This window comes from Dendrobates tinctorius, unplaced genomic scaffold (assembly GCF_039654945.1).
Source record: "Dendrobates tinctorius isolate UK_male_01 unplaced genomic scaffold, ASM3965494v1 ptg000120l, whole genome shotgun sequence".
Lineage (NCBI taxonomy): Eukaryota > Metazoa > Chordata > Amphibia > Anura > Dendrobatidae > Dendrobates > Dendrobates tinctorius.
In genome coordinates, this window is record NW_027361788.1 from 18,940,000 (window position 1) to 18,953,499 (window position 13,500).

At 45.2% G+C, this 13,500-nt stretch overlaps 1 protein-coding gene across 4 annotated transcripts in view; it reads right to left on the reverse strand.

Annotated features, from left to right (window-relative positions):
- TMEM268 (transmembrane protein 268) overlaps window positions 1–13,500 on the reverse strand; it is a 94,164-nt gene that overhangs the window by 62,790 nt on the left and 17,874 nt on the right. For all 4 annotated transcript variants that reach the window (XM_073590830.1, XM_073590829.1, XM_073590831.1 and 1 more), the window contains exons 4-6: window positions 12,718–12,825; window positions 10,094–10,243; window positions 9,892–10,002 (exon numbers count right to left, since the gene is read on the reverse strand). In XM_073590830.1, coding sequence (XP_073446931.1) covers window positions 9,892–10,002; window positions 10,094–10,243; window positions 12,718–12,825 — 369 coding nt within the window. The remainder of the gene's footprint in view (window positions 1–9,891; window positions 10,003–10,093; window positions 10,244–12,717; window positions 12,826–13,500) is intronic.

A 13,500-nucleotide genomic window follows, 5' to 3' on the forward strand; every position in this document is an offset into this window, starting at 1 on the left:
TCGAACTCTAACTCGCCATCCACCATGACTGGAGGTGGCATCGGCGTTGTGTCCACAGAGCCTACCACCTTTTTCAATAAAGCCCTGTGAAACACGTTGTGTATCTTGTACACTGCGGGAAGTTCCAACCGATAAGCCACTGGGTTAATGATGGCAGAAATCCTAAAAGGCCCAATAAACCTTGGACCCAGTTTTAAAGAAGGGATTTTGAGTTTTATGTTCTTCGTAGCTAACCACACCCATTCACCCACACACAGGTCCGGACCTGGCACGCGTCTACTGTCAGCCACCCGTTTGTACCTGGCACTCATGCTCAACAAACGCTGTTTCACCCACCTCCAGACTGATGACAATTGGGCTCCTAGCTGATCCTCCTCCGGGACACCCCCGGAGTCACCCTGACGTAAGGTACAAAACTGAGGATGTTGACCGTACACACAAAAGAATGGAGACTCTCCTGATGACTCTTGGCGGTGATTATTTAATGCGAATTCGGCCAGAGGAAGGAAAGTAGACCACTCCTCCTGGTTGTCGGACACAAAGCATCGTAAATACTGTTCTAGATTTTGGTTCATGCGCTCAGTTTGTCCATTAGACTGTGGATGAAACGCCGATGAATGTGACAACTTGATCCCCAACCTTGAGCAAAAAGCTTTCCAAAACCTCGCCACAAATTGCGTACCCCTATCAGATACTATGTCAGACGGTACTCCGTGGAGTCTGACCACCTCCTTCACAAATACCTGAGCCAACGTCTTAGCATTGGGCAAAGAGGACAACGCCACAAAATGCGCCATCTTTGAAAAACGGTCAACCACCACCAGGATGACCGTGTTCCCTGCCGAGGCTGGCAAGTCAGTGATAAAATCCATGGAGATTTCTGTCCATGGCCTATTGGGTACCCCCAGAGGCTGTAGCGTGCCAGCAGGACGGGTTCGGGGTGACTTAGCCCTAGCGCACGTGATGCAAGCTGCCACGTACGAGACCACGTCCTGCCGGATTTTGGGCCACCAGAAACGACGCGATACCAGCTCTAAGGTGCCCTTCACCCCTGGGTGACCAGCCAGTACCGAATCGTGGTGTTCCTTCAACACCTTAGGCCGAAGATGCAGGGGTACAAATGATTTGTTGGCGGGAAGTCCTGGTGGTACCTCCTCTTGGGCCTCGGCAATCTCCGCCTCTACCTCAGTCGTGAGAGCCGAGACCACTACCCCTTTCTGGAGGATGGGTACCGGCTCTTCCCGAGGTTCTCCCCCCGGAAAACACCTAGACAAAGCATCCGCCTTGGTGTTTTTAGCCCCGGGACGGTACGTCACAAGAAAATTGAAACGAGTAAAAAACAATGCCCAGCGAGCCTGCCTAGGAGACAGACGCTTGGCCGACTCCAGGTAGAGCAGATTCTTATGGTCGGTGATAACTGTGACCTGGTGAGCCGCCCCCTCCAAGAAGTGTCGCCATTCCTCAAAAGCCAGTTTGATGGCCAACAACTCCCTGTTGCCGATATCATAATTCCGTTCGGCCGGCGACAACTTCTTGGAGAAGTAGGCGCATGGATGCATCTCGCTCAAGGACGAGCCTTGAGACAGTACTGCCCCCACTCCCACCTCCGACGCATCAACCTCTACCACAAAAGGTTTAGACACGTCTGGTTGCACCAGAATGGGGGCTGAAGCAAAACTATTCTTCAGACGCTCAAATGCACGTATAGCCACCTCAGGCCAGTTCGCCAGATCGGCACCCTTTTTTGTCATGTCCGTGAGCGGTTTGGCGACAGTCGAAAAGTGTTTTATAAATTTCCTATAATAATTCGCAAACCCAAGGAACCGCTGGAGTGCTTTCAGACTCTCCGGCCTCTCCCATTGCAACACCGCTTGCACCTTAGCGGTGTCCATTTTAAAACCAGCTGCGGACACAATATATCCCAAAAAGGGCAACTCCTGGACAAAAAATAAACATTTTTCCAGCTTAGCATAGAGCTGGTTCTCCCGGAGCAACTGTAACACCTGCCTAACATGCTGCAAATGAGTGTCCCGATCGCTAGAATAAATGAGGATATCATCCAGGTATACAATCACAAATCTCCCCAGGACATGAGCAAAGACATCATTAATAAAATGTTGGAAAACGGCAGGCGCGGTGGTCAACCCAAACGGCATAACCAGACTCTCAAAATGACCCTCAGGAGTGTTAAACGCCGTCTTCCACTCATCCCCCTGACGGACCCTTATGAGGTTATACGCCCCCCTGAGGTCCAGCTTGGAAAACCATTTTGCCCCCGCTACCTGGTTGAACAAATCCGGGATCAACGGCATTAGGTAGGGATCACGGATAGTAATCTGGTTTAACTCTCGGAAATCCAGACACGGGCGTAACCCCCCATCTTTCTTCTTAATGAAGAAAAACCCCGCGGCTACAGGCGAGGACGAAGGCCGGATGTGACCTTTGCTCAGACTCTCCGCGATGTAGTCTTTCAGAGCTTGTCTCTCAGGACCAGAAATATTAAACATCCTGGCCTTAGGTAATTTGGCCCCGGGTTTTAACCTAATAGCACAGTCATAGGCTCTATGTGGAGGCAGTTCTGAGCAACCCTTCTCAGAGAAAACATCCGCGAAATCCTGCAAAGCCTCCGGCAGGCTGGGCGTCACGGCGGACACACATGTGGCCAAGCAATTGTCTTGGCAGAAACCACTCCATTGTACTATGTCCTGAGTTTTCCAATCAATTACCGGGTTGTGCCTGGACAGCCATGGAAAACCCAGGACCATTTGAGCTGGGAGATTACGGAGGACCCTACATGTAACCGACTCAGAATGTAGGACCCCAATGTGGAGTTTCACCTCTGCCACAAACTCAGTAATCTCCCCTTGAGGGAGGGGAACAGCATTAATGGTCACCACCTGTATGGGGTGAGGAAGTTTTTCAATCTTAAACCCGGCGGTGTGTGCAAACTCCTCATCTATGAGATTGGTGGCGGAACCGCTATCCACAAACACTGATATAGGTAGCTCTCTGCCGGCGACAATAACCTTGGCAGGGAGCATACATTGAGATACCATCATGGAGGATATGCATACGCTCAGTTGGGTCTCCTCCATACCCTCTGAGCTTAACAGTTTTCCGCCGGTGTGACCCTCTTAGGTAGTACCGGGCAAACGTTAACATAATGACCACCTTTACCACAGTAGAAACATGCTCCGGACTTCCGGACTCCCGGAGCGCGAGGCTGAACCTGTGCCACGCCAGCAATCTGCATAGGTTCAGGGGACTCATCTACTCCAACCACACCTGCACCTCTGTTTTCCCCCAGAGGTAGCGTCTCCTGTGCCCCCTGACGAAAACGGCGATCAATACGTATCACCAAACTCATGGCAGACTCCAATGATGCCGGAGTCTCATACATCAGGAGGGCTTGTTTCACCCTCCCTGATACCCCATGAATAAACTGGCTCCGCAGTGCTGGGTCATTCCACTGTGTGTCTACAGCCCAGCGGCGAAATTCCGAACAATAGTCTTCTGCCAAGCGCTCCCCCTGGCGGAGGGCGCGGATTTTAGATTCCGCTAGAGCCAGTCGGTCAGGGTCATCGTAAATGAGCCCGAGGGCAGAAAAAACATTATCGACCGAATGAAATGTAGCAGAGTCAGGTGGTAAGGAAAATGCCCATGCTTGGGGGTCACCACTCAGTAATGACAACACCAGCCCTACTCGCTGGGCCTCATTACCTGAGGATATTGGCCGCATGCGGAAGTATAATTTGCAGGCCTCCCGAAATACGACAAATTTGCTGCGATCGCCTGAAAATCGTTCTGGCAGCGGAAACTTCGGCTCTGCACCGATACCTGCAGATGCCGTTTGCACCTTTGCTACTACCAGGCCCTGCTGCTGAACTGCCCCATTCAACTCGGAGACCTGTATGGACAGCGCCGCCAACTGGCGGGTTATGGAATCTAATGGATCCATGGACTCCTGAAAAAATGTGGGCCGATTATAATGTCACGGGAGCTTAGTTCAACTAAGGCTGAAATACCCGGGGCCCCTGTGGTGTCCCTTTACTAGGGGAAACCCTGTCTGACCCTCAACCCAGGGTTTTTGCTGAAGGTGCAAATGCCTGAGCCTCCGACCTTTCCTTATCTCCTGCTCAGCCCTGCACTTAACCCTCCACCCTCCACCCAGTGAGAAGTCACCACCACCAAAGCTCCCACACAAATAATGACAGACAGGGAGAACTTAAACTGCACTGCGCCGCACACACACAGGAATAAACAGTAATGTGAACAGGGCACAACTAAACACAAATATGAGAAGGAGAAAGGATAACGACGGATCATACGACACCAGATATGAATCTCTCTCTCTTGAACACCTCCACTCCAGACCGGAACCACTTGGTATGAAACACAAGCTATAATCGGCGACGCCCATAGGCCAGCATGACTATTTAAAGACCGTGGGCGTGACTAACCATCCAACCTGGTCTCCAGCAGGATTAACCCCCGAGAGCCTGAAGATCAGGCCGGCGCCACTGAGGCTATAGTGGCTGGAGGTGGAACTACCTCTGCCTGCCGGATGCTGTGGTGTGAACAGCGTCCGACATGACAGCGAGGTGAGGAGGTGGTGTGTGAGTGGGAGACGCTGAATGTCCGGTCTGTTAGGTATGATGAGATCCAGGAGAGGGCCAAGTCTGTGATGCCGAGGGATGAGAGGGTCTGTAATAATAGGGAATGGTCCACTGTGTCAAAGGCAGCCGACAGGTCCAGGAGGAGGAGGACAGAGTAGTGTCGCTTGCTCTTGGCAGTTAAGAGGTCATTGGTGACCTTAGTAAGGGCAGTTTCAGTGGAGTGGTGTGACCGGAAGCCAGATTGTAAGCGGTCGAAGAGGGAGCAAGAAGAGAGATGGGAGGACAGTTCAAGGTAGACGTGTTGTTCCAGTAGCTTGGAGGCGTATGGGAGAAGTGATATAGGGCGATAGCTAGATACAGAGGATGGGTCAAGAGAGGGCTTTTTGAGGATAGGTGTGATGGAGGCATGTTTAAAGCTTGAGGGGAAAACACCAGTTGTTAGTGAATTTCAGAACTGTATCGTTTTTTTAAATCTGCAGCGTGTCACTTCTTTCAGTGTGTTTTCATCCGTAGAAAGCAATGAAAGAATAAAAAAAAAGCTGCAGATTTTGCAACGGCATTTTTCGCTGCAATTTTTTAAGTGGTTTTGGTGAATTAAACTATTAAGTGTCGTTTACATGTTTAGTATTTGGTCAGGATTTCAAATACCAGTATTTATAATGCAGAAACAGCAGTGGAACAATCAGAGGAAAAGTATAGTAGAAACACGTCACCACTTCTGGTTTTCTCACCCTCCTGGTTTTGACTTGCACATACTGATGTGAAATACTGACCGAATACTCAACGTGTGAACGTGGCCTTAAACCTACTGTAGACAAAGCAAACATCCTCACTTTTAAAAACAGCTGAAAAAAGTGTAAAGAACACCAGAAAACAAGCTGAAAAACAGGTGTTTTGAACGCAACATTTTTACTGCCAATAGAACAGGTTTTGGCTACTGAAAAAAATGCATGTGAACATAGTCTTACTCTGAAACGTTATGGCTATCTGTGGTGTTACATAGGACTGCAGGTGACATCTACTACATTATCTGTTCTCCGAGAGTTATTACTGCTATCTCTGGTGTTACATAGGATAAGGTCACAGTCATGTGACTGGTCACGTGAGCCGGGGAGGGCTTCTGTTCTGGAGTGTGCTGTGCATAGAGGGAATTGTATGGCAATCGGTACACAGTCCCTACTGAAATGACAGGTGGGCGTGGTGACTGATTCACAGTGCGGGAAAACTACAATCCCGGTCGGGATAGCAGGTGGGAGTGTCAAAATCGGGACTGTCCCGCTGGATCCAGGACAGTTGGGAGCCCTGCTGAGTTATCTGCAGTGTTAAAAAAAAAAAATTAAGAGGGGGTTGGGGGACAACTCTTTGTCTTGGGGCTTGGGCCCCCCAATCTTTTCTGACCCTAGCAACGCTCCTGTGTAATGCTAATAGTAGTAGACCCGTTGGCTGATATAAGGCCCCTGAATATGGAGCCCACAGTGCCAGCACAGGCCCCTCTGCCACCTGTATCCACATCCTGCTCATGTAATGTAACCTAAATGTGTGATTATACAATGTTAGCATTTGGGGCCCCACTTCAAACTTTTGCCTAGGGCCCCACTTTGTCTAAAACTGGCCCTGCAGGCCATGGAGGTTGAGTGCATTTCTGATAGTTTTCTTTGAAACAATTGTATTTGCTGATTCCAGGTCTTTCTGTAGCTCTACACTAAATCCAAAAACAGCTCACAAAAGGACAAAAATTGAAGAAAAAAAAAAAACCTCACAGAAAAAGAAACATCCTTACTAACAACAGGTTATATTACCATGGCACTAGCAGGATACAGCAGACCCCATGATAAAGGCAGGATCATCAGAAGTGCAAAATAGCTGTAGGTCTCCACAGTTGGTCCTTGGCTCTTGGAAAACTCTTCTGATATTTCTTTACATTTCTCTAGCTGAAATCTTAAGGGGAGCTTCTGGTCGTGACCAGTTTATGGTGAAACTATGTTCTTTCCACTTATGGATTAGGGCCTCAACAGTGCTCAGCTCACTGGAACCTTCAGTAGATCACAAATTATTCTGTAACCAATGACATCAGTATATTTTTCAACAATAAGGTTGTGAAGGTCTTGAGACAGCTCACAGGTCTTAGCCATCATGAGATGTTTCTTGTGTGGCACCTTGGTAATGAGACACCTTTTTATAGACCATCAGTTTAACCAGCTGATATTATTTTTCACTATGTGGAAGGATTGCTTTCTAATTACTGATAGAATTCAGCTGGTGTCAAGACTTTCCATGGCTATTTGCACCACTCTTTCTTCATGTGTTCAATACTTTTTCCCTGTGTCATTTTTCATTTCACATAGAGTGGCATGTAAAAGTTTGGGAACAGCTGGTGAAAATTACTGTTATTGTGAACAGTTAAGCAAGTTGAAGATGAAATGGTCTAAAGTTAAAAATGACACATTTACTTTGTATTTTAGGCAAAAAACATAAAAATCATATTTTACATTTTCAAAATTACAAATACAAAGGAAATGTGTCATCTTTAAGTTTAGGCCTTTTAGAGATCATTTCATCTTCAACTTGCTTAACTGTTCACAATATCAGTAATTTTGACCAGGAGTGCCCAAACTTTTACATGCCACTGAAATTTAATTTATGGACATCTATGGTTTGATTTCTTTGCCTATGTGGACTGAATGGGTTGCTACCGACATCTGGTGAGAATTTCATTTCATGACAATAGTAGCTTTAGAAATAGATTTACTTAATTGGTGACGTGTTCAATACTTATTTCACCTGCTGTGTGTGTTTGTGTGTAATGTCTTTTTGTGTGTGTGTGTGTGTGTGTGTATATACACTCACTGGCCACTTTATTAGGTACACCATGCTAGTAACGGGTTGGACCCCCTTTTGCCTTCAGAACTGCCTCAATTCTTCGTGGCAGAGATTCAACAAGGTGCTGGAAGCATTCCTCAGAGATTTTGGACCATATTGACATGATGGCATCACACAGTTGGCGCAGATTTGTCGGCTGCACATCCCTGATGCGAATCTCCCGTTCCACCACATCCCAAAGATGCGCTATTGGATTGAGATCTGGTGACTGAGGAGGCCATTTGAGTACAGTGAACTCATTGTCATGTTCAAGAAACCAATCTGAGATGATTCGAGCTTTATGACATGGCGCATTATCCTGCTGAAAGTAGCCATCAGATGTTGGGTACATTGTGGTCATAAAGGGATGGACATGGTCAGCAACAATACTCAGGTAGGCTGTGGCGTTGCAACGATGCTCAATTGGTACCAAGGGGCCCAAAGAGTGCCAAGAAAAAATTCCCCACACCATGACACCACCACCACCAGCCTGAACCGTTGATACAAGGCAGGATGGATCCATGCTTTCATGTTGTTTACGCCAAATTCTGACCCTACCATCCGAATGTCGCAGCAGAAATCGAGACTCATCAGACCAGGCAACGTTTTTCCAATCTTCTACTGTCCAATTTCGATGAGCTTGTGCAAATTGTAGCCTCAGTTTCCTGTTCTTAGCTGAGAGGAGTGGTACCCGGTGTGGTCTTCTGCTGCTGTAGCCCATCTGCCTCAAAGTTCGACGCACTGTGCGTTCAGAGATGCTCTTCTGCCTACCTTGGTTGTAACGGGTGGCAATTTGAGTCACTGTTGCCTTTCTATCAGCTCGAACCAGTCTGCCCATTCTCCTCTGACCTCTGGCATCAACAAGGCATTTCCGGCCACAGAACTGCCGCTCACTGGATTTTTTTTCTTTTTCGGACCATTCTCTGTAAACCCTAGAGATGGTTGTGCGTGAAAATCCCAGTAGATCAGCAGTTTCTGAAATACTCAGACCAGCCCTTCTGGCACCAACAATCATGCCACGTTCAAAGGCACTCAAATCACCTTTCTTCCCCATACTGATGCTCGGTTTGAACTGCAGGAGATTGTCTTGACCATGTCTACATGCCTAAATGCACTGAGTTGCCGCCATGTGATTGGCTGATTAGAAATTAAGTCTTAACACACAGTTGGACAGGTGTACCTAATAAAGTGGCCAGTGAGTGTATATATATCTATATATATATTTTTTTCTTGTTATTGTAATTTGAGCATTGCAGATTCAGACTGAAGGCAGCAAAATGATGAAGGAACTCATGCAGAGAAAAGTACTTGGTAAATAGCTCCATACAGTGCTGAACCCTATTCCACGAGTATTATAAGGCAGGATATGGCAAGAACTGCTCATCCAAGTATAGAGAAACAACGGTCCATCCTTAATTTAAGACATGAAGGTCAACCACTCTGGAAAATTGTTAGAATCTTGAAGGTATCCTCAAGTGCAGTCATGAAAATCATCAATCACTATGATGAAACTGATACAGGAAAGATGTATATCTTTGTACCGTGTTAGCCAGTAGATAGAAAAATATTCAGAATTGAGAGTCCTCAGTGGTTGATACCTTTTAATGGCTAACTGAAAAGATGGTAACACATTGCAAGCTTTCGAGACTACTCAGGTCTCTTCTTCAGGCTAGACTAATACAAAATCTGAAGAGTCACATATTTATGCACAATACAACACAGAAAAAATGCAATAGATGAGACAAGTGACGTGAAGCAGTTCATATGAGGGATAGTAGTTCATAGATAAGCAGTGTGAAGGTTTTATTGCCCTCTGATTGTGGTCTGGTTCTGTGTTGTGATGACCTTCTGGGGTCATCACAACACAGAACCAGACCGCAATCAGAGGGCAATAAAACCTTCACACTGCTTATCTATGAACTACTCCAATATTTATGCTTATCCCTCTCCCATAATTACTATTCCGCTTCACATCACTTGTCTTAGCTATTGCGTTATTTCTGTGCTGTCTTGTGTATAAATATGTGATTCTTCAGATTTTGTATTGGTCTAGCCTGAAGAAGAGACCTTAGTAGTCTCGAAAGCTTGCAATGTGTTACCATGTTTTCAGTTAGCCATTAAAAGGTATCAACCACTGAGGTCTCTCAATTCTGAATATTTTTCTATGATGAAACTGGCCACTCCAGCAAAAGAAAACCAAGAATTACCTATGCTGCAGAGGATATGTTCATCAGAGTTTCCAGCTTCAGAAACCCTTAAATTGACAGCACTTCAAAAAGCAGACCTCATAAATGATGCACAGACATCAAGTAGCCAACATATTTAATCATCAACTCATGGTCTGTAATTGCGGCTAGAACATGAGCTACATTTACTTGAAACATTTAGTAAATCATTATCTCAGACAAAAGGATACTGAGGGAACACTCTGACAATTTCTTGATCGATCGCTGATCCCCAGCAGGACATTGTACTCCATGAAGATCTCATTGGCGGCTGCCAGTCTTATGTCTGTGTTGACGTTTATCTATAACGATGGACAGACTATTGCCTTCAGTTTAAAGATGATGTAAAGTATCATAGTGGCCCCCTGCCTTTATTCCAAATGGTCTCCTTACCTTTTTTTGATGTCTGTTAATGGCAAAGATGACCACGATGGTGACAATCACAGCAGTTATGGTGACGGGTATACTGGTCACCCAGCTTTGGCCATTAGCAAACATCTGAGCTGTGGAGTAGAGATTGATCCAAATCGAGGCGTACAGGACCTAGAAGGCAACATGGGCGTCAGCAACAAGTTCTAGTCGTCATTCAGTCCTGTTGCTACCAACCTGCACATCTATTAGATTTAATTTGCTAAATGGTGGCAATTGGGAAATATATATAGGAGGGACATCTTTAAGTACCGTAGTCCCTTTGTGTCACTGAAAAGGATATGGACACCTTCAGGGGCAAGCTTTTTCTCCAATGCATGCTTTTTGAGCGAAAACATTTTTTACAATTTGGTTTCCTAACAAAATTTTGCATTGTTTTGGTTTCATGTGCTCTTTGTTTTCCTGTTACGTTGCTGGCTCTAGAATGAGTTAACTGAGAATTCATAAGTGAGCTTGTTTTGAAAGAGAGTTTGTAACTAAGGCTGTGTGCCCACGTAGCGTTTTTTAAGCGTTTCTGCAGCGCTTTTAGACAAGCGATTCTGCTGCAGAAACGCTTAAGAAAAGCATCCAATTGATTTTGAATGAAAAACGCACATGTTGTGCCAATGGTGCGTTTTTAACCGCTGCGGGAACGCTTAGCGATTAAAAACGCAGCATGTTCATTAATTTTGCGGAATCGCATGCGATTCCGCATACCATCAATTATATGGGCAAAACCGCTTAGGAAAACGCATGCAAAAACGCTTGACAAACGCTTACAAAAGCGCGTCAAAAAACGCATGCGTTTTCCTGGGAGCAGGGTGTGCGATTCTGCTCAGGTTTATTCTGCATGAAAATCGCTACATGGGCACATAGCCTTATAGTATAAAACATTTTTTTTTTTTTTAAGTGCCGAAAGTGTCAATACCTTTCAATGCTAAGCTGAATACAGATGATCCTGTAGTAAGGCTGTGTGCACACGCTGCGGATTGGTCTGCGGATTTTTCCGCGCAGATTTTGCAAAATCCGCAGGTCAGAAGACCTGCGGTTTATCTGTGGATTAGCCTGCGGTTTTTCACCTCTACAATGGAGGAGATGGTAAACCGCAGCGGAATCCGCAGAAAAGAATGACATGTCAATTCTTTCTGCGGATTGGAAACCGCAGCAAAAACCACGCGGAAAATTCCGCACCGTCTGCACTGCGGTTTCCATTTTCCATAGGTTATAATGGTACTGTACAACGCAGCTAATTCTGCTGCAGATCCGCAGGGCCAAAACCGCTCCAGATCCGCAGCAGAATCCGCAGAGTGTGCACATACCCTAAGATCCATCAATCTGGTCACATGGTTCAAAGTGAGTCTGTGAGCACAAAGTGACTGTCCATACCAAGCACAGCCATTCTGTTAACCATAGGCTAAGGAATTCAATGCACCTTCCTACCTTCTTATTTTCTACCTCCGCCTCCTTCATCCTAGATTGAAAGCCCAGGAGAAGGAGGAGGGCGGAGATAGAAAGGAAGCAAGTAGCTGGGACCCGCGCGCGCAGCCACGCCAAGGGTGCACCGAGAGCCTCTGCATTTTGTACTGACAGCCTCCCCTTAAGGCTGTGTGCCCACGTAAGCGTTTTTTTTTCCGCATTTAAGCGTTTTTACTGGCAAAAACGCTTAAAAATCGCATAAAAGAAGCATCCCATTCATTTTAATGCATTTTGCACTTTTAGTGCGTATTGATGCGTTTTTTTTCCGCGGTAAAAACCGCAGCATGCTCATTAATTTAGCGGAAACGTCCGCGTTTTTAGCTATTTTCTATGTGTCTGGGGACGCACGGAAAAAAAGCATCAAAACCGCGCGTTTTCTGGGAAGGAGTCCGGTTTTGATGCAGAAATTTTCTGCATACGTGTGCACATAGCATCAATGTAAGGACACTGGAGTACAACACTTTGGGCCACAATGCTGAAAAGCAAGGAAAGTGCAGATTCAACATTGTTTTTGCATTTGTTTTTTTTTTTTTGGGGGGGGGGGTGTTACTAAATTGTGGACATGTATTTTTTTTTTTTAATTATTATGCAGATGTTTCCAGTTAATTCATCATTTACGCCTTTTAAAAATATCCCTAAATTATTGTGTGGTACATAGTAGAGCACAAAATCTTAGTTTTATGTTTACTGTGTAAAGAAATAAAGAAATAAATTAATTTTTTTTTAGTTTTTTTTTTTTTTAAGTCAAATTCTTCAAATCTTCCGTGCCATTCTAATAAATGAAGCGAAAAGTCCAACAACAAAAAACCTTTTTCCTGTTTTGTATTTCTGATTTAAAAAAAAAAACAAACTCAATTGATAAAGCGGAGCCTGATGGTTTTTACGCCGTCTCCTTCCTTTCATCACGAAAAGTGACAGCAGTTTTGCCAGAAATCCATTAAAATACGGATTTAATCCACAATGAATGTAAATATGTGACAATAAATATTCAGCTACAAAAAAAAAAAGTTTTGATCTTTGAGCCCAGGGCTCAGAATTTCCCACGCACATAATTCTGATTTTCTGGAATATCCTTTTCCTCTTTCCTATTTTCTCGCTGTATTCCGCATTAGACCCTGATACAAGACACTTACCATTGCCAGGATCATGATAAAGCCTCTAGAGTTGAAGAAGATGTATCTGTGAACCTCTGGGATGAGAGCGGGGATCTGTAAGGAATCTTTACACTGCTCCACTGGGACCTGGAGTGAAAAATAATGGAAACGTGATAACACGGACTGAGATCTGCAAAATGTCTATTACGTCACTTCACGTAGCATTTTCCGCCGGATTCAATTGAGCTCAGAAAAGAGTTACAAACACCCTGTTGTGAGCTCAATGATAGATTCTCAGTTGACTCATTCTGCAGAGGCCAATATGGAGGCTGTAGAAGGCAAACTTTGCAAAATTTTAAATAAAAGACAATTGTAAAAATGAATTTTGGCAAGTACAAGTACATGCATTTAAGAAAAAAAAAAAGTCCACCAAAGGAGGAAAACTAAATTTCTCATAAAGGCAAAAAAGCTAATCAGCAGCACAATTTCTATTTCTATTATGGCGTCATGCACAGGGCAATATTCCCTAAGTTGTCAAACATAAGATATCTAGTTATGGTCGTACAAACAAGGCCCTTGATACCATCTATATATACACTCACTGGCCACTTTATTAGGTACACCATGCTAGTAACGGGTTGGACCCCCTTTTGCCTTCAGAACTGCCTCAATTCTTCGTGGCAGAGATTCAACAAGGTGCTGGAAGCATTCCTCAGAGATTTTGGACCATATTGACATGATGGCATCACACAGTTGGCGCAGATTTGTCGGCTGCACATCCCTGATGCGAATCTCCCGTTCCACCACATCCCAAAGATGCTC